This window comes from Telopea speciosissima, unplaced genomic scaffold (assembly GCF_018873765.1).
Source record: "Telopea speciosissima isolate NSW1024214 ecotype Mountain lineage unplaced genomic scaffold, Tspe_v1 Tspe_v1.0182, whole genome shotgun sequence".
Taxonomy (NCBI): Eukaryota; Viridiplantae; Streptophyta; class Magnoliopsida; order Proteales; family Proteaceae; genus Telopea; species Telopea speciosissima.
Genome location: NW_025317518.1, coordinates 15,883 through 36,948, shown reverse-complemented (window position 1 = coordinate 36,948; position 21,066 = coordinate 15,883). Strand labels below are relative to the sequence as shown.

General features: G+C 38.8%; 2 protein-coding genes across 2 annotated transcripts; both read right to left on the bottom strand.

Annotated features, from left to right (window-relative positions):
* Nucleotides 1–2,810: 2,810 nt before the first annotated feature.
* Nucleotides 2,811–3,807, bottom strand: LOC122647820 (receptor-like protein 33). The gene has a single exon (XM_043841126.1). The coding sequence runs from the start codon at nt 3,731–3,733 to the stop codon at nt 3,068–3,070; it is 666 nt and encodes a 221-aa protein (XP_043697061.1). The 5' UTR covers nt 3,734–3,807; the 3' UTR covers nt 2,811–3,067.
* LOC122647819 (receptor-like protein 7) lies at nt 3,770–17,809 on the bottom strand. The gene is made up of 4 exons (XM_043841125.1): nt 15,083–17,809; nt 7,094–7,310; nt 5,215–5,388; nt 3,770–5,127 (listed from the first exon to the last, which is right to left on the bottom strand). The coding sequence occupies exons 1-4, from the start codon at nt 17,807–17,809 to the stop codon at nt 3,770–3,772; spliced, it is 4,476 nt and encodes a 1,491-aa protein (XP_043697060.1).
* Between the last annotated feature and the right edge of the window lie 3,257 nt (nt 17,810–21,066).

Below are 21,066 nucleotides of genomic sequence, written 5' to 3'. Positions count from 1 at the left end.
TCTCCTTTGCAGGAGGGACACTAAATTACCTACAGACTCAATGGCAGGTCTGCCCCAAAACCACAAGGTAAGTGTCAAATTATGGGTTGGGACTGTGTTAGGCACCCAGTAACCACCCAGCCAACGTTCGGTCTTTCTAGACCAAACACTTGCTATATACTTGTTGTTTTATGCATATTATGCACCTAATTAATCTAATTTAGAAGATTTAGCTTATCATTGAAGTTTATGGTAATAATTAAGCTAATCATAATTAGCATCTTAAACCTAATTACTAACCCTAAGTTAGGTGATTAAGTACATTATAGACCCTGATTAATCTGATTAAGGAATTTTACCTAAATTAGAAATGCTAATTCTATGGTCAAAACCCTAAGGTCAACTTTGCAAGTTAATCAACAATCTTTAACATGATGAAAGATATCATAATACTTGGCTCACAACAAAATCAAAAACTAAGTTGGGCACAATGATGAAATTGTCCCTAGAAGACCAGAAATGCAAATGAGCATCCCAGTGCATGACGCTCCGCCACTGTAGAGTCTAGGAGGGGCAAATGTATGTAGCCTTACCCCTTGCTTCGCAAAAGAGGATGTTTCCAGGTTTTGAACCTGCTACCGATAGGTTGAAATAGCGCAACTTAGTCGTTGTACCAAGACTAGCCCACTAGATGAAGACAAAAAAAATACTAGATGAATACATGGAATTGCACTAAAGTGGCAAAAGTGGCCAAAATATTATTTAACAACATTAAAGACATGCAAATAATTCATTGAATATATTCAGAAGAATAAAACAAAGAAAATGATAAAATGACTCAAATACCCCTACTAGGGCAAAGATGCAAGTATGCATGGGGATGGACCTATGAATTACGATGTAGGAAAACCTCTAGAAATGATTCCTAATGACTTAAAATGCCAAAAAGGAAAAATACCCTTGGCAGGCTTCTCCTCTAACTAAAATGCATTTGAAAACATTATGGTTTGGGACACTTTAAACATTTAAACGCTTAGTGCTATGGGGTCGGAAAAACAGGTTAAGTCTGAAAGCAATCAAATGGCCAAAATACCATTTAGGGTTAAAAGAGGGGTTTATACATGATAGGGTATGGAGCATTAAAAAAAAAAGTGATAAACATGGTCACATAAGCTAAACATCATTAAAATGATTATTTGGGGGACTACTCTGTTTTTTATAAATTAAATTATGAAATTGACAAACTACCCAAAATGAGTAAAAATGTAAGATAACATATATGTTGACATTCACTATAGAGGGAATATGACGTAACTTATGGAGTACATATAAACTTCTCTTTCTTAATAATCACATAAGCGGAAACTCCCTTTTACAACATAGAGCTCGGGGCCCTCTATTCATTAACAACAGAATCTATAAAGCAGGCTTGATTGACAATGTTGTCTTTCCAATATTATAGTGAACCGCACCCCAATTGTACACTCCCTTCGTTTTGCAAACCCTTGTTGACACGAAGGAACCGGGATCCATCAGAAAACTAATTTGCCTCAAATCAAAATCCATCAGAAAACAATTTCTCCTAATTTTCTAGTGAAAATATGCAGAAAAAGCAAAATGGGAATATATTTATGGAAATAGCATAAGTACTTTTTAAAAAGTGCATAAAAATATGCATTCTAATTTCCTGCACTTCTAAATGGCATGCAAACCCTGATACTTTAATAATGTATAAATGTCTTAATTATGGAAAATAAAAAATGCATTATAAATAAATAGATATAAATCACATAATATGATTAAGATAAATAAAACATTTAAAACAATGTAATATAACATATCATAGAAATGGAAACAGAGAGCAAAGTGAACATGATTTTTAAAAATATTTTTAGATCATTTAATGCATTTGAAGAAGGGGAATTTACAAATACCACCCCTGAGATTTGACGAAAGGATATTTTCAACCCCCAATTTTGGAAAATTTTGCGTACCCCCCTGAGGTTTGCAATCGGTAACAAATAACCACATTCCGTCAGTTCATGACTAACACTGTTAAAAATTAGACTTGAACTGACGGAATTGCCCTTACCAAAAAAAAAAAAAAAAAAAAAAACACCTGCACTTTAGTGCAATTCCATGCATTCATCTTGCATTTTTGGTCTTCATCTAGTGGGCGAGTCTTGGTGCAACGGCTAAATTGCACTATTTCAACCCGGTGGTTGTGGGTTCAAAACTTGGAAACATCTTTTTTTGCGAAGCAACATCTTGCATTTCTGGTCTTCTAGGGACAATTTCAACATTTTCAAGGCTGCTGGGTGGTTACTGGGTGCCTAACACATTCCCAGCTCGTAATTTCATACCTACCTAGTGATTTGGAGCAGACCTACTATTGCATCTTGAGTTTATTTAGTGTCCCTCCGGCAGAGGAGAGACACCATTTGTGGGTCCTAGACCCTAATCTAGGTGTCAACTCCCTTTTTCCTGATCCATCCTCTTGCGACATGAGAGGGTAGCTACCACGAGGCACCAGATTAGCATCCCATGCTTCTCACCATAGAGGGTGCAATTCGGATTTTTCTCAACAAGATTGGTAGTAAAAGAAGAAGGCATGACTAGGGAGGGGAAAGCAGTTTTTGACCTTTTTTTTTAACCCGACTATTATCTGGGACCCAGGGAAGCCCCTAATATTTTATTAAAATAAGCCAAAATAATTATAGGGGGGGGGGGGAGAGGAGGGACATAACCCGCCTTACCCCAACCCGGACCACTCTTGCTCACTCCAAAACAAAAAAACCAAGCATAAATATACAATCACGTAACCACATATAAAAGAGGATACACTTTATTATGACATAATACTAAAATCTCACTTATTCCGATGCTTAACATTGATTCATTTCCCTTTGCTGTGGTGTTTCCTCTTTAACCCTTTTCTTTTCTTGGATCCTCTAATTTTCCAACAAAAGTTGATGCATCTATTGTTTCTCCAAAACAATTGTTGTCCTATGACCAATCCAATTATTAAACCAGAGCAATATCCAGCTATGGCAAATTTCCAATCAAGCAAACACGTTGAATCTTCTTCTTATTGTAATGTCAAGATTGGAGGTAATTCCATATCTATGATTCCACACTTCCTTGACAACGGGAAACCACATAATCCTAGGTTACCTTCATACGAAGTGTTTGAAAATGTGTCAAATTGGTTGTCTTGCGGTATATTCCCAGTGAAGTTGTTATGAGATAGATTCAAGATTGAAAGGAATGTCAAACTTGTCAGTTCGTTCGGGATTCGTCCTGAGAGATTGTTTCTTGAAAGATCCAATGCCTCAAGTTGTCTTAGATTTTCCAATGAAGATTGAATTTGACCCGTGAGACTATTTCCTGACAAGTTGAGCAACATGAGTGATTTTAGGTCACCCATTGCATCTGGAATTCCTCCATTGAATCTGTTGTTGGATAAATCTATAGTGGTGAAGGTGGTTACTATACTTCCCATCTCCAAGTATGTTCCCTTGTACACAATAACAATTGTGTCTCGATAGTAATAGCGCAAAGTATATTGAAAATCGAGATATTTCAATTGGGAACTGTCCTCATCATTCATCATCGCCTTCCAATGAAGAATAGATTGCAATGGTAAGTTCCCTGTAAAAGCATTTCTAGAGATGTCAAAAACATGTAGGTCTGGAAAGGGAGAATCAACATGGGAGAGTTGTACAATGGGACCCCGAAAGTGGTTAGATCTCATGACAAGAACACGCAATTCAGAGAGATTTCCCAACCATTATGGGAAGGTATCAGTCAGCATGTTGTCCCCAATATCTAACACCTTCAATTTCTTGCAATTAGCCAATGATTCTGGAAGTTGCCCTTGAAGCATGTTTTTATTGAGTTTAAGTGACTGCAGTCTACATCCACTTGTGAATGTAGGAGGAACAGGACCATGTAAATTGTTGCTCTCTAAATGTAGTACCTCCAATGAATTGCTACTGCCAAGGCATGTTGGGATGGTGCCACTCAATTGGTTATTGGACAATATCAAAACTTGCAGATTACTTGCATTGCAGATTGAGAAAGGGATTTTTTCAGTCAAATTATTATTTGAAATTGAAAAGAAACTGGTTTGATTGGAGAGAAGGGACATGAGATTCCCGAAGATTGAAGATTCAAACTCAGTGTTAGATTGATTGAATGCTGGCAGAAAGCATGGTGGGGCTGTTGTTGAGAGATCAGCACACTCTTGTATCTTGTTTGAATGAAGATCTAGTGCAAAAATGTTGAAGGAGTGATTAGGTAATGGCAATTCCAGACCTGTCAACAAGTTGTTAGAAAGGTTTAGTTGGTTCCAATATTCCTTCTGCCAAATCCATTTGGGTATTACACCATCAATTCTATTTCTAGAAAGGTCTAGATAGGACAATTGCTTTAGGTGGCTAAGGAAATCTGGGAATTTACTAATATTGCAAGATCTCATTTCCAATGTGTCAATTTGACTACTGACAAAGTTATCACCACCAATATCATACGAAAGGTCATTTGTGACTACACTGAATTTGTTATCTGACAAGCTCAACCAACGCAATGATGGGAGAAAAAACAAATAAGAATGGATCGGCCCTTGGAGAAAATTGTTGTCCAAATGTAGAATCTCAAGATTGGGAAAGCTCCACCTAAAAAAGGAAGGAATCTGACCACTGAGACTATTCGATGAAAGATCCAACCAGAAAAGGTTTGTAAGGTTTGCAAGAGAAGGTTGGATTGGTCCAGACAAGTTGCAAGCATAGAAACGTAATTTCTTCAAAGATTTGAGATTACCAATCGAACTTGGCAATAACTTCCCTTGGAATTTCGTGTTGCCAACATCCAAACCTTGAAGAGAATTGTTCATCACTTGATGATCAGGGAATTCGGGAAACAAAACTGAGAGGAGAGGATTAGTAGATAAGTCCATGAATTTAAGGTTAGGTTGAAGGAAAAGATTGCTAGGAAAATCTCCATGGAATCCACAATGGGTGAGACTAAGTAAAGTCAAAGAAGTGAGGTTCACCAAAGAACTTGGTACCGTGCAAGAGAGATTTTGGTTATAGTCAAGGTAGAGCTCTGAGAAGAAACGAAGGCTTGAGATGGATGTATCCAAAGGGCCTGTAAGTGAACAACCAACCAATGAAAGAACATGAAGGTTAGGGAGTGCGGATGATAAGTGAAGACACCAATCCCTATTCTTTTCACCTGACAAGTTCACCCAATCAAGATGCAATTCTGTCAAGCTAGAAAAGTTTTGAACATTAAATAATGCTCTCAAATTAGGGATTTCAAGTTGGTTTTGCGGGTTGGAGAAGTCGAGGAAAACCAACTTGGTCAGCTGTGAGATTTCAGATGGGATTTGGCCCTCAAAACGGTTACCTGAAAGATCAAGAGAAACCAAATCTTTGAGTCGTGATATTTGTGATGGAATTGGTCCTGAAAATTTGTTCCAAGAGAGGTCAAGCGTTTGAAGGTGACGAAGATGGAAGAGGGTGCCATTGGAATGGATAGAACCATTGAGAAACGAATGAGGGAGGAGAAGGCCAACCACATGAGCATCATCGTTGACATTGCTGCAGGTGATGCCTTCGCAGTTGCGTCAATTAGTATCATTATTGGTCTCATCATTCCAAGACTCGAGTAGACTATAGAAACCATGGAGAGATGAATGAAAGTGCATTAACTTCAGTTGCAGCAACGCATGCATCTCATCATGGAGACATAAATGGGGAGGAGGAGAAGGAGAAGGAGAAGGAGAAGAAAGGAAACAAGTTTGAAAGAGGGATAACAAGAAGATAAAGAAACACCACAACATCATATTTCTTAATTTGAATAACCTTCCTTCAACAAAGGAACTAAAGAGCTTATTAATTGGGTTTTTGTAAAATGAGTGATGAGAAGCTTGGTATTTATAGACAAAACCACCCGCTACTGCTCATCCAATGCATGCCAAAGCCCAAACCATATTAACCTATTAATTGCCTACTCGATTGAGAATTGACCAAATTAAGCTATCAAGCAAATTGTCGTCAAGTATGGTGGCTGCATGACAAAAGTCTCTAATGGGCTAATTAAGAAGACTAAAAAGAATCTTAAGAAGAAATCCAAATTAATATTGCATACAGGAACTTGCGACTTAATTTTACTGTGGGATTTTTTTATTTTTATTTTTGTTACAGATCGAGTGGAAAGACTTGGATTATTGTGTTTGGGGGGGGGGGGGGGATGCAAGCAATTTAATAACTATTTGGTTTATTTTATGAATCTTGTTACTTTTTAAACCTATGCAAGTCACTTCTCTTTGTTTTTTTTTTTTTTTTTTTGGTTAAACCTTATTGACTTCAATTCAAGACCTAACTTTTAATTTCCAACAATGGTTCCCACTAAAAGATATACTTGCACACATTTAAAAAGTAACAAGATTCCGTCAAGTCTTCTTGAGTTACTTAAATCATCTCAAACTTGTTGAATTTTGTCATTTTGTCTTTCTTATATATATTTTTTAATCCTTAGACAATAGTTATGATCTATAAGTATCTGTATGTATTGTACTGTTGTTGATCTCATTGACTAAACAACTAAACTTCAAACATTTGTGCTTATTGTTTTTATTTTTCTTGTATTTTATTGTCAAATATTTATGCTATATTTCTTGTATTTAAAATATAGAAAATGTAATTTGCTCTAACTAGGTCTGAATGCCTGAATCACTAAGTTTTGTTGAAGGAGAGCTAAGTCAAAAAATCCGATTTTCCAACAATGATCATATTCCATAGTGTAACAAAGTGTCTGTCCTTGAACCAGAAAAACCAAGGTGAAGAAGAAACTTTGAGAGACGAGAAAACCAGGCACGAGGAGCTTGTTTAAGAACATATAGGGACCGATTCAATTTACAGACATGGTGTGGGTGAGAGTTGTCAACAAACCCCGGAGGTTGAGACATAAAAACCTCTTCATGAAGGAAACCATGGAGGCCGGAATGCATTATGAACATCAAGCTATCTAGCCGGCCAGCCCTTGGAGACAACAATAAAAAGAACACACCGTATAGTAGTGGGTTTAATAACAGAACTAACGGTCTCACCATAGTCGATCCCGTGTTGCTGATGGAAGCCTTCCGCAACCAAACACATTTTGTAATGCTCAAGAGAATCATCGGCCTTTCTTTTAATTCGATATATCCACTTGCAGCCAATAATGTTCATGTTGGGTGTTTGTGGTACAAGATTCCAGGTACCATTCCGAATTAGGACATTAAACTCATCTGCCATAGCAACCCGCCATTCTGGTAACTTATTTGCCTGCGTAAAACATGTAGGTTTAGTAGAAACAGTAATATTAGGGGCATGGGGAACCTAAGGTTTGGACCGAAGCTGCATGGGATGGTGAGTAGCAGGTTGGGGCGGTGGTGGGGCTACAGGTGTTTGAATCGTGGCTGGAGATTAATGGTCCTGGATGGGACGTGTCCTAAGTGGTGGAGAGTTAGGAGAGAAGCCAGTCAAAGGGACGGTAGGGCTGGTTATGGGTGTTGGGTTTGGGGTAGGCAGAGGGCTTGTTGGCATCATTGGGGAGGGCAGTAATGGTGAGGCCCAATGCAATGGTGGTAAGGGCGTGGGCCGTGGTATAGAGGACTGTGATAACCGAATAGGGGCTGATGCCCAAGGTTGTGAGAGACCTGGAGAAGAGGGAGCGGGAGGTCCCAAAATAGAGATCGAGAAGGGGAAAGAACTCTCATCAAATCGGACATGTCGAACAATTATAATGCGATTATTAGAGAGATTGAGGCAACGATAGCCCATGTGAGATGGACTATAACCTAAGAATGCACACAATGATGATGGATAGTCCATTTTATGTTTATTATAAGGGCATAAATAGGGAAAACAAAGACAACCAAAAACCTTAAGAAATCAGGGAGACGATGAAATACCAATTGAAAAGGAGAGACACCAAGGGAGACCATTGAGGGCATTCGGTTGATTAAAAATACTGTTGTTTCAAAGGCAAAGTGCCAATACACTTGGGGAACTGCCCTTGAGCAAGCAGGGATAAGCTTGTTTCAACAATATGGCGGTGACGGTGCTCAATGGCACCCTGTTGCTCATGAGTGTGGGGAGCAGAAAGTCGATGAGAAATACCAATGCTGGAGAACTAAGTAGGTACTGTCTGAAATTCACCCCCAATCGGTCTGAACAGATTTAATTTTACGTTCAAATAAACGTTCCACAAGAGACTGAAAATTTTTAAACACAGTAAAAACATCAGATTTACACACAAGAAGATAAAACCAAAGAAACTTTGTATTGTCATCCATAAAAATAACATAAAAACGATATCCATCAATTGAAGCGGTGGGTGAAGGACCCCAAACATCACTATGAACAAGATCCAAAGGAAATAAACTCTTACTATGAGTCTCAACCAAAGACAAACGGCTAGCCTTATCCATCTGGCAAGCCTTACAAAGAGAACTAAGATGAGAGGAAATAAAAGGTAAATTATTATTATTTAGCATAGTACGGAGTAAATGCTCATGCGGGTGTCCCAGGCGACGATGCCACATATCAAGAGAAGTGCGAACAGCATGGTGAGCGGACGGGGAAGAATGGGGAGATAGTTCATAAGGACCACATTTACTCGGACCAGAGAGAAGAGTGGTCTTGGTGACCTGATTCTTCACAAGAAAATGAGACGGGTGAAACTCAAAGAAAACATTATTATCACGTGCAAATTTCTGAACAGAAAGAAGAGATTTAGACATGGAAGGAACATGCAAGACATTATGTAACAAAAACGAATGAGAAAAAGTAGAAGGGAAAGAAGAAAAACCAATGTGAGAAATAGGGAATCCCTTACCATTACCAACATGCAATTGATCCTGACCATTATATTCATCATATTGAGAAAGTGTTTGAATATCAGGAGTGACATGGCGAGAAGCACCAGTGTTAGGGTACCATGGTAATGATGAAGTGGTATTTGGTGTGGGTAAAATAGGTGGGTTGGGATGACCATAAGGAGGGGCGGGATAACTGGCATAGGTGGGGTAGGTATAATGGGCTGACAGAGAGTTGGGGGAGAGGAAAGGTTGCGGGTTAGGATAACTTGATTGGGATCTATAGTAGCAATGTCAAGAGAGTGGTTTGTATGCCTCGCAAATTGAGCACCAAAATCGGCCAGAATCCGTGGCTCAATATTGTGAGAGGGGACACGACCGTGCATGCTTACACGACCGTGTATGAAAACGTTCCCCTTTCCTTTTTATTATCTTTCTTTTCACGTCTTGACTCAGAGTCAAAGTAAAACACAAATAATGTGAATAATGTAACATTACTTGAGACTTAAAGTGGTGATTGCGTTCATGTTGGCCATTCCTTTTCTTAAGTTTACTTTTCGAACATGTATTATCATGAATGAGGAAGGGGGTGGGAAGAATGAAGAGTAGTGCTCAAAGAATTTCCTCTGTAACATTCGTGATCCATGTGTGTTAATGTGAATGGAAATATAGATTTGTTCAATATATATAGTCATGTGTAAAATTACGTATGTAGTCTTTGATTGAATAATAAAAAAAACAAATAATCAAGAATCCAATTAATAGATCAATTACAAATTGAAACATAATTTACTTTGCATGTTAGGTACTTTTGTCTTGTATCTAGTGAAACTTGGGAAATTTTCCAATCACACATTTTTCCTCTCTTTCTTTTTCATAAGCAACTAAAGAAATTATTTGAATCCTTATTTCCACTAAATAATGAAAGCCAATCCAACTACCCATGAAAATTCTCTCAAAATTTGACTCAATTATATGTATATCTTTTGCTTTTTTATCTAAATTTTTTAGATAAAGTAGAACAAAGGCAGACCCAAAGAAAATAATTTTCCAAAAACTAGAAAGAGGCTTTAAAGTGGTGATTGCATTCATGTTGGCCATTCATTTCTTTATGTTCACTTTTTGAACATGTATTATCCTACAAGGGAAAGGGGTGGGAAGATTAGTACTTAGTTGTTATCCATAGAGGTTCAAGCAACTTTATGTTATATTCAATAAAAAAGCAACCACAGTCATTTTTATGATGGAGCAGATCGAACAGAGGCAGGCACAAGAAAATAATTTTCCAAAAGCTGGAAAGAGGCTTTAAAGTGGTGATTGCATTCATATTGGCCATTCCTTTCCCTTAAGTTTCCTTTTTTGTACATGTATTATTATGGATCGATGGGGGAAGGTGGTGGAAAAGAGTGGTGCTCAAAGAACTTCCTCTGTAATATTTGTGCTGCATTCGTTCGATATTGACGCATCAGCTTTGTGTTGTCCCCCCGCAAAAAATCCAATTAATAGATAGATCAAGTACAAATTAAAACGTAATTTACTTTGCATTTTCGTACTTTTGTGAGGGTGGGTCTTGTTGCAATCGTACAGGTTGCTCCATTGTAACCAAGTGATTATGGATTCGAGTCTGGAAATAGTCTCTTTGTAAAAATAAGGGTAAGGTTGCGTATATTATGACCCTCCTCGGATCCTACAGTGGTGGGAGCCTCATGCACTGGGTACGTACACCCTTTTATTGATATTTTGTCTAGTATTTAGTGAAACTTGGGAAATTTTTTTGACATGTTAAAACTTGAAACTGGGTAAACCCTTTTATTGGCTATGTTTGGAAGCCAAGAAAAGAAAAAAAAAGAAAAGAAGAAAAATTTGAGGAGATAGATAGACACATAAATCAATCATTGTTTCATCATGATTTTTGTCTTTTTTACTTTTTTCACATCTCCTTTTCTTGACTTCCAAACATAGCCTTAAAGGAGGGACATATAATTACACTTCTGCCCCTCCATCCCCATCCAACAACTGTAAAGCACAATCGTGCATAAAAATTGGATCCTTAATATAAATAAAAATAGTATAAAAATAATGCACAATTATTTCTACCTGAGAATATAAACAAACATACAATATATGATACATATAATTATATAAAACTAAGGTTATTAAATAACTATAGATAGCATAACTTATAATCGGAGTGGATATTATCAAAGTGGATACATCAATATCATTTACCAAAAAAAACATCAATATCCGAATTCGTATCAGATTATCATATGGTTATCAAAATCAATTAGAACTCGTATCCAATATTTGATTATCTGGCCCGAATAAACGTAGATATATATTCGAGTTGAATATGAATTTTCGACTATCCATTTATGACTTTTTATCCGCTGCTATCACTAGAGCTCTTGTGCGCATCGTGTGGTGTAGCAGCGGCCATGTGTGCACAGAGAGTCCCACTGTGCACATATAGCCGCTGCTGCGCCGCACGATACGCACAGCAGCGCTCTAGTTACAGCAGCGGATAAAGGTCCATCCATTTACATCTCTAACAGCAAGTGTATCAAATTTCAACGAACTCTGGCAAGTAGGGCGACAACCTCCTTCCTCGACTCCCATGAAAGAGGCATAAGAATGAGATTGAGAGTGGTCAAAGACGAACAGTGGAGAACTGTTTAAAAAGGGCCGTCCAACATCAATTTGGATCCTCTACTACCGAGCTGCCCGACAGGACCATGCTGCCCAGACACGGTGCTATGTGCAAAGTCTGCCTTACCCCTGCCCAAACGCCTTGCCTGAGTGGGGGTAGGGCGGTCTTTGCACGCAGCACCGTGTCTGAGTAGCACGGTCCTGCCGGGCAGCTCGGTAGTAGAGGATCTGGATCCGTCCAACAGACTTATTAATGTTTTTAAAAGAGCTTCCGTAATAGTAAATTAAATTAAGTAATGGTTAGGCCCATTGCCAAAGTCATAGTTAGAAAACAAGGTTTTGATTCGGGCAAGTCACCCAAGTCAAGTCAAAAATGATAAAACCTAATCAAGAGTCAAGTAGACTTGGCCAGTGTAGAAAATGACCATACTCGATCCGAGTTTACCCGAGTCACAATAAACTAGGTATTTATTTTCGAGTCAATTAAAACCCTATGAATCAGGTCATCCTTGAAAGGGTTTATGAAGATTCATTTGATTCATGTTCCTTGGTTAACGAGTTCAGTACTAGTAGTAGTTTTTATGATTATTGTTCAAAACTACATTAAATAAGTTCACTATTTTCCAAATCACAATGGAGATTATACGGTTCTAAGTTCCAACTCAGCATGAATATGCACAAGATAGCATTGTTATTGGGAAAGGTTTGGTTTCCAAAAGTCTTTTTCTATTGAAATTAATTATTGAATTAATCATTTTAGTTATTAACAAGCCATGGGTTTCTGAACCGTCATTTGATTCATTTTTCTGTAGGGGGTTTTGAAGGGTTAAGGGTCATTTGAATGGTAATTCTGAATGGTCATGCATGAATCAAATGACCATTTACAAATTAATTACCAAATCAATCATGTTTCATAATCTCTACCCACATTTATAACTCTCAATGATGCAGTATCTAAGGCACTAGCAGTAGTGCCTAGGAGATCGAAGCAGACGAAGAAGAGCTTTTCCAGCTTTCCCAACCCAGCACCCTGATGATCTGGAGTCTTCTACAGCCTTCTACAAGGCTTGCAGTTCCAGAATTTCTAGATTTCCTGATCACTTCAGAAAACTGAAGTTTGGTCCATTTTTGGGTCTTAGTTTGAGTGTTATTTTTTTTATTTTAATCATTATTAATGTCTCATTCAGGCTGGAAGTAGGAATTTTGGAAGATCCAGTGCTATTATAAGTCACTTTCCTTTGAAATAGGACTCTGTAATCATAGCCATTGATTGGAGGAGTAGGAATCAGCTTTTGACTGTTCTTTTCTATCCTCGGGTCTGAAGGGTCTGACTACAAAGTTATAAGAATATGTAAGCTATAGTACCCCACGATTTGCAGAAATAAAGAAGGCATTATTACTATTTGGGTCTGTGAATTTCAGACTTTGAATCTATGGATTTAGGAAATGTCGGGCCCGTGATCGTCATACTGTTAGCTATGAGAATTTGCTTGGTGCAAGACATTCTTAAACCGGATGTGTGTAACCTTCTCTATGTATGCTTTAAAACTGTTAAATTGATATGAATACTATGTTGTGTGTGAAAACGGGATCCGATGAGGCCGAGGTGGTTTTGGTACCGTGACCGTCTTGTTAATTACTGTCATGCATGCTGCATTGAGGAATCATGCATTGTGTGTGATTGTGAACCGAATTTGATGTACGTGTCATCTTGATGATATGGGACGCTGTGGGATTCGTTAATCACGTTTGGTTTGCCTTCGCTTGAACCGATCGGATGTCTGATTATTTGTGGTAGTATGGGATGCCCTGGATGTCTATGCATCAGATTGGTCTGTCCGGTATAAGTACGCATGTCCCATATATGTATGATCCTGATACTCATATTTATTTCACATCCATATTGCATTAGATCAAAGCTTGGAAATGGGTTGTGGTGTGAACATGGTCCATCTTATGTTCGCCATACTAACTGTGTTTACTTTACTTAACTGCTGTACTAGAAATATATGGTGCATTAGGCTTGGAAATAGGTTGCGGTGTGGCCGATGGTAATTCCAGTACCGTATTTGCCATACTCATTTTACGGGTATGTGTATGCTAGAGGAGACAGGAAGATGGTGTGGTCGATGGTGATTCCGGTACTACGATTTTGGTCTCTGATATAAATGTACGTACATGTGCGTTTTGTATGCATACTAATATGCTTGAGGAGACGGGAGGAGGGTGTGGCCAAGGGTAATGTCAGTACCATGATCTCGGCCTCATGTACATATGTATGTATGCAAATTGTCACATAGTTAGGTGTACTAGTTAGAATATTTGAACTTATACATGCATCACTATTGTTGTGCATCAGAGATTATGTGTGTATATATTTGTGTGTTCCAATTTTGCTCATTGTGTTCAGTGGAGCCCACCCCTCGTGGAAATCTCTTTTTAGATGTTGATGCAGATTGTGCGGTGTCAGTGAGCAGCGATGCAACTATCCCATGACGGATTGTGCTGGAGACTGGTTGACCCTAGAACCCGATGTGCACAAAGTTGGTGGTGCCTATGTTAGCTATGCTTATGATGTATTATAATCGAGGATGCGATGTCCTCCATTCTTGATTTTTGATAAGTGTATACTAATTTATGTAATTATTATTATTTACATTGTGGATATATAATTGTTGGGTTACAAATAAATCTGAAATATTAAATATTTTATCACATTTAGTTTCCCAATTATGAGAATCAAAATTATTATATGTTAGTCTTCTACCATCTCTGATTATTATGATTCTCTTGAGTGTGACTGTGGCGTTAAGATACTGTGTCAGAGATCCTGGTAGAATGTGTAGGATGATGGTACACATTCTAGTCGCATTGCCAGTGCTTTGGGAGCAGGGTGTGACAAATAGTCCCATAATTAAGCCCTCCAGTAATTTGACACTTACCTAGTGATTTCGGGCAGACCTTCCATTGAGTCTGGAGTTTATTTAGCGTCCCTCAAACAAAGGAGAGATACCATTTGTGGGTCCTAGGCCCTTATCTAGGTGGTGACTCCCTTTTTTCCAGTCCACCCTATTGCGACATGAGAGGGTACTACCACGAAGAACCAGATTAGCATCCCATGCTTCTGACCACAGAGGATGCAATTCAGATTTTTCGATCCATTGCGACAACAAGATTGGTAGTAAAAGAATAGGGCACGACAACGGAGGGGAAAGCAAGTTTTGACATTTTTTTTAACCTGAATATTATCTGGGACTAGGGAATCCCCTAGAGTTTTATTAAAATAAGCCAAAAGAATTATAAAGGGGGAGGGGGACATAATCCGCCTAACTCCAACCCAGACCACTCTTGCTCACTCCAAGACAATAAAACTGGGCATAAATATACAATCACGTAACCACAAATAAAAGAGGATACACTTTATTATGACATAATACTCAAATCTCATTTATTCTGATGCTTAACATTCAGTCATTTCGCTTTTCTATGGTGTTTCCTCTTTAACCCTTTTCTTTGCTTGGATCCTCTGATTTTCCAACTAAAGTTGATGCATCGGTTGTTTCTCCAAAACAATTGTTGTCCTATGACCAATCCAATTATTAAACCAGAGCAATGTCCAGCTATGGCAAATTTCCAATCAAGCAAACTCGCTGAATCTTCTTCTTGTTGCAAAGTCAAGATTGGAGGTGATTCAGTATCTGCGATTCCACACTTCCTTGACAATGGCAAACCACATAATCCCGTGTTACCTTCATACGAGGTGTTCGGAAATGTGTCAAATTGGTTGCCACGCGGTATATTTCCTGTGAAGTTGTTACGAGATAAATTCAAAATTGAAAGGAATGTCAAACTTGTCAGTTGGTTCGGGATTCGTCCCGAGAGATTGTTTCTTGAAAGATCCAATGCCTCAAGTTGTCTTAGATTTCCCAACGAAGATGGAATTTGACCCATGAAGCTATTTCCTGACAAGTTAAGCAACATAAGTGATTTTAGGTCTCCCATTGCATCTGGAATCCCTCCATTGAATTTGTTGTTGGATAAATCTACAGTGGTGAAGGTGGTTACAATACTTCCCATCTCCAAGTATATTCCTTTGTCCACAATAGAAATTGTGTCTCGATAGTAATAAACCCGATTAGAACTTCGAAAAGTGAGATAATTCAATTGGGAATTATCCTCACCATTCATCATCGCCTTCCAATGAAGAATATATTGCAATGGTAAGTTTCCTGTAAAAGCATTGTCAGAGATATCAAAAACATGTAGTTTTGGAAAGGAAGAATCAACATTAGAGAGTTGTCCAATGGGACCCCGAAAGCGATTAGATCTCATGACAAGAACACGCAATTCAGAAAGATTTCCTAACCAATATGGGAAGGTATCAGTCAACATGTTGTCCCCAATATCTAACACCTCCAACTTTTTGCAGTTAGCCAATGATCTTGGAACTTGTCCTTGAAGCATGTTTTTATTGAGTTTAAGTGAATGCAAGCTGCATCCAGTTCTGAATGTAGGAGGAATAGGACCACGTAATTTGTTGCTCTCCAAATCTAGTACCCCCAATAAATTGTTACTGCCAAGGCATGTTGGGATGGTGCCACTCAATTGGTTATTGGACAATTTCAAAACTTCCAGATTACTTGCATTGCAGATTGAGAGAGGGATTTTCCCAGTTAAATTGTTGTCTGAAATTGAAAAGAAACTGGTTTGATTGGAGAGAAGGGACATGAGATTCCCCAAGATAGGAGATTCAAACTCCCTGCTAGATTGATTGAATGGTGGCAGAAAGCATGGTGGGGCTGTTGTTGAGAGATCACACTCTTGTATCTTGTTTGAGTGAAGATCAAGTGCTTCAATATTGTTGAAGGAATGATTAGGTAATGGCAATTCTAGACCTGTCAACAAGTTGTTAGAAAGGTTTACTCGGTACAAATCCTTTTGCCATATCCATTTGGGTATTGCGCCATCAATTCTATTATTGGAAAGGTCTAGATTGGACAATTGGTTTAGTTTCCTAAAGAAATCTGGGAATTTACTAATATTGCAAGAACCCATCCCCAATGACACAATTTGACTGTTGACAAAGTTATCACCAGCACTACGATTGATGGACAAACAACTATCATACGAAAAGTCATTTGTGACTCCACTGAATTTGTTATCTGATAAGAGCAGTGAACGCAATGATGGGAGGAAAAACAAATAAGAACGGATCAGCCCCTGGAGAAAATTGTTTTCCAAAAATAGAAACTCAAGATTGGGAAAGCTCCACCTAAAAAAGGAAGGAATTTGACCACTGAGACTATTCGATGAAAGATCCAACCAGGTAAGGTTTGTAAGGTTTGCAAGAGAAGGTTGGATTGGTCCAGACAAGTTGCAACCATAGAGACGTAATTCCTTCAAAGACTTGAGATTACCAATCGAACTTGGCAACTTCCCTTGAAATTTCGTGTTGCCAACATTCAGATATCGAAGAGAATTGTTCATCACTTGATCAGGAAATTCGGGAAATGAAACTGAGAGGAGAGGATTAGTAGATAAGTCTATGTATTTAAGCTTAGGTTGAAGGAAAAGATTGCTAGGAAAATCTCCATGGAATCCACAATAAGGGAGACTAAGGAAAATCAAAGAAGTCAGGTTCACCAAAGAACTTGGTACTGTGGAAGAGAGATTTTGATTATTATCAAGGCGGAGCTCTGAGAGGAAATGAAGGGTTGAGATGGATGTATCCAAGGGGTCTGTAAGTGAACAATTCCTTAGGAAAAGAACCTCAAGGTTAGGGAGTGCGGATGATAAGTGATGACACCAATTCCTATTCTTTTGACCTGACAAGTTCACCCCATCAAGATGCAATTCTCTCAAGCTAGAAAAGTTTTGAACATTAAATAATGCTCTCAAATTAGGGATTTCAAGTTGGTTTTGCTGGTCGGAGAAGTCGAGGAAAACCAACTTGGTCAGCCGTGAGATTTCAGATGGGATTTGGCCCTCAAATTGGTTAAAAGAAAGATCAAGAGAAACCAAATCTGTGAGTTGTGATATTTGTGATGGAATTCGTCCTGAAAATTGGTTCCAAGAGAGGCTGAGCGTTTGAAGGTGACGAAGATGGAAGAGGGTGCTATTGGAATGGATAGAACCATTGAGTGATAAATCAGAGAGGTGAAGGCCAACCACATGACCATCTTTGACATTGCTGCAGGTGATGCCTTCCCAGTTGCAACAATCAGTATTAATGGTCTCATTCCAAAACTCGAGTGGACTATAGTAATCGGGATTTGGAACGAAGTGCATTTGCTTCAGTTGCAGCAAAGCATGCATCTCATCTTGAAGACATAAATGGGGAGGAGGAGGTGAAGGAGAAGGAGAAGAAGAAAGGAAACAAGTTTGAAACAGGGATAGCAAGAAAATAAAGAAACACCACCACCACCACCACATCATATTTCTTAAATTGAAGGTTCTTCAAATTAAGGAACAAAAACAAGGGTCGACGATCTTGATTCTTGAGGGACCAAAGAAGCTAATTGGTTTGTAAAATTACTGATGAGAGCCTTGGTTTTTATAGACACAAAATAGGAGGAAACCATAGGAATCCTAAGCTATTGATTTCCTTGTCAAAGGCCAAACCTAAGCTATTTTTCTTCTGACCACACCCAAAAAACAAAACCCTCCCTAAGTTACTGCTTTCAATGGTGTGAGATGTGAGAAACTGAGTTTCTTCCATGTAAAACACATTGAGAGGCCGGCCCAATTATAGTGTGACAGCATAATGGGTCCAATGGGCAGGTTATAAGGCTAAAGAGAATCTTGAAGAAATATATCAATGCATCCACACTAACTCGCGACTTTTACTTTGACTAACTTTGATTTTCGTTACGTGTCTAATGGGCTAAGGCAAGACTGATTCTAGTTCGCAATTTCTTCATAACTATTTGCTTTAGTTTAGATATTGATATCGATATTGGTCTCTGCCGACATCGATCTAGATTGACCTGGATCGGTCAATTTTACTCATATTTTTATTAAAGATCAAGCTTTTTTGACGATTTTATCTTTGATCTGATACCGATACCGACACCCAATCTAGGGTCGGCCAGGTATTGGTATATTGTCGATCCAGTTGATCTGATACCGATATCCCAATATCTATTTACAATTTTTTAAAACTTGCCAACGGTGAGTATGTGTTTATGCTAGTGTAAACTCGCAGGCACCATTCAAAACACAACAAATTTTGAGTCATGCCTATATGTTTCTTCATATGAACTCAACTTAGTTCTGTATCAAATATAAGTTTCGAGTTGAAGGATGGGAGAAGTCTCTCCCGTCTTATTACTGAATTGTCTTCCCATCAATGCCAAATTTGACTAGATCCTAATTATTAGAACCCAATAAAAAAAAAAAAAACAAAAATGCAAAGAAAGAAGTAACATAAGAATATGCAAAGGCGGGTAAAGCCTCAACTCATGGTAAGGACCAAGCCCCAAACAAAGGAAACACCACTTCACCTAACCAACCAAGGGAAAGAGCCCCAATGAAAAAAAATATAAAATAAAAAGACCAAAGATGAACGTCTGAGGATCAAGGGGACAGCACGGACCGCCAAAGAGAAAAAAAATCCAAACTTTCATCTAGGGTGGGTCCAAACGGAGTCTTTCTTACTTTTTAAAACCTCTGCAAGTCTCAAGACTTTTGACCAAGATTATTATCTTTTTTTGGTGGAAACCATTGTTGAAAAACGTCTTGACTTGAAGTCAAATGAAAAACAAATAATGTGAATAATTTTCATTTCTTTATGTTCACTTTTTGAGCTTGTAGTATCCCAATTTGGATCCTCTACTGCCGAGCTGTTCCATAGGATCGAGCTGTTTAGACATGATGAGACGTGTAATGACTATATTATCCCTATCCAAGCACCTTGCCCGAGTGGGGGTAAGGTGGTCATTGAACACCTCACCGTGTCTGGGCAGCTTGGTAGTAGAGGATCTAGGTCTGTATTATCCTGCATGGAAAACAACACAGATCTTCTAGGGCACATTGTCTTGTCTCGCTGTCTTTGCCAGACACAAGTCGGTGCATATTGACCCCTTACCTCCGCTCGGGCAAGACACTCGGGCAGGGGTAAGGCGATCAATGTGCACCGCCTTGTGTCTACGCAACACGACAGGAAGGACAGCCTGCGCCAGAAAAGGGGTGGGAAGAGTAGTGATTAGTTGTTATCCATAGAGGGGTCAAGCAACTTTATGTTATATTGAATAAAAAAAGCAGCCACATTCATTTTTATGATAGAACAGAACAGAGGCCAACACATGAAAATAATTTTCCAAAAGCTGGAAAGAGGGTTTAAAGTGGTGATTGTATTCATATTGGCCATTCCTTTCCTTAAAAAATTTACTTTTTCGTACTTGTATTATTATGGATCGATGGGGGAAGGTGGTGGGAAAGAGTGGTGTATTACAAAGAACTTTCTCTGTAACATTCGTGATGCATGTGTCTTAATGTGAATGGAAATATAGATTTGTTCAATATAGTCATATACAGTTATATAGCAAATCCCTACGAAAAGACTTGAATTACTTTTGAAACTTTATGTTGTCCCTCTCAATAGATTCAATTAATTGATCAAATTACAAATTGAAATGTAAGTGACTTTGCATATTTGTACTTTTGTGAGAGTGGGCCCTGGTGCAACGGTAAATGTTGCTCCATTGTGACCAAATGGTCACGGCAAGTCTGAAAACAGCCTCTTTGCGAAATAGGGGTAAGATTGCGTACATTTGAAAACTTAGGGTTGACATCCTCTGTGGGGGAGCATGGCCCTAGCATGCTCCCCAACGCAAGCACAGAAGCAATGAAAGCATGCACGTTGGAATCATAGGGGCAAGATTTCTCCTTTCATGTAGGCGGGGCGGTCATTTTACCCCCTATGTGTGGGCATGGGCAGTACACTCCCCCATGGAGAACTTTTCTCCTAAAACTTATGTTATTAACTTAAGAGCACACGTTCTTTGTCCAAGAGCGCATCTAGGCGTAGGCTACGCCCAGACACATGGAGCAGGACAAGGGCTACATTTGGGTACTTGGGGGGGGGGGGGGGGGATCGTTTCGCCCATCCCCATGTGTCTAGACGTACCCTGCGGCGAATGCAGAGAACTTTAGCCCTTAATTTAAAGCTCACCTAAAATTTCTACTAAAAAAAAAACTCACCAAATCATGGTTTGAAGTATCAATTTCGGATTGCCCGATATGGCTAAGGCTGTAAACGGATCGGATTCAACTCGGATAGTGCTATATCCGCATCCGCATCCGATTAGCTATCGGACGGATTCGGATAATGCTAAACGGATACGGACACGGATATGGATCGAATATTTTATCCGTTTACATGTAAATATAGCTTTTCAAATAGCTATAGCCCATCCGTATCCACATCCATTTAGCTTTCGGACGGATTCGGATAGTGCTAAACGGATACGGAGACGGATTTTGGCTATTCATGTACACCCCTAGATATGGCTAATATTGTACGGTTTTGAAGGTGACCGATACCGATGTTTGGTCGATACTGTATCAGTGAA

Coding starts and splice junctions, on each gene's coding strand:
- LOC122647820 (XM_043841126.1), bottom strand. CDS start 3,733: ATGAGATCTAACCACTTTCGGGGTCCCATTGTACAACTCTCCCATGTT.
- LOC122647819 (XM_043841125.1), bottom strand. CDS start 17,809: ATGCATGCTTTGCTGCAACTGAAGCAAATGCACTTCGTTCCAAATCCC. Junction 5,389..7,093: donor GCAACACGGGATCGACTATG/GTGAGACCGTTA, acceptor TTGATCTTTCAG/GTAACCGTTTTGAGGGCCAA. Junction 5,128..5,214: donor TGATTGGGTGAACTTGTCAG/GTGAAAAGAATA, acceptor GTTCACTTACAG/GCCCTTTGGATACATCCATC.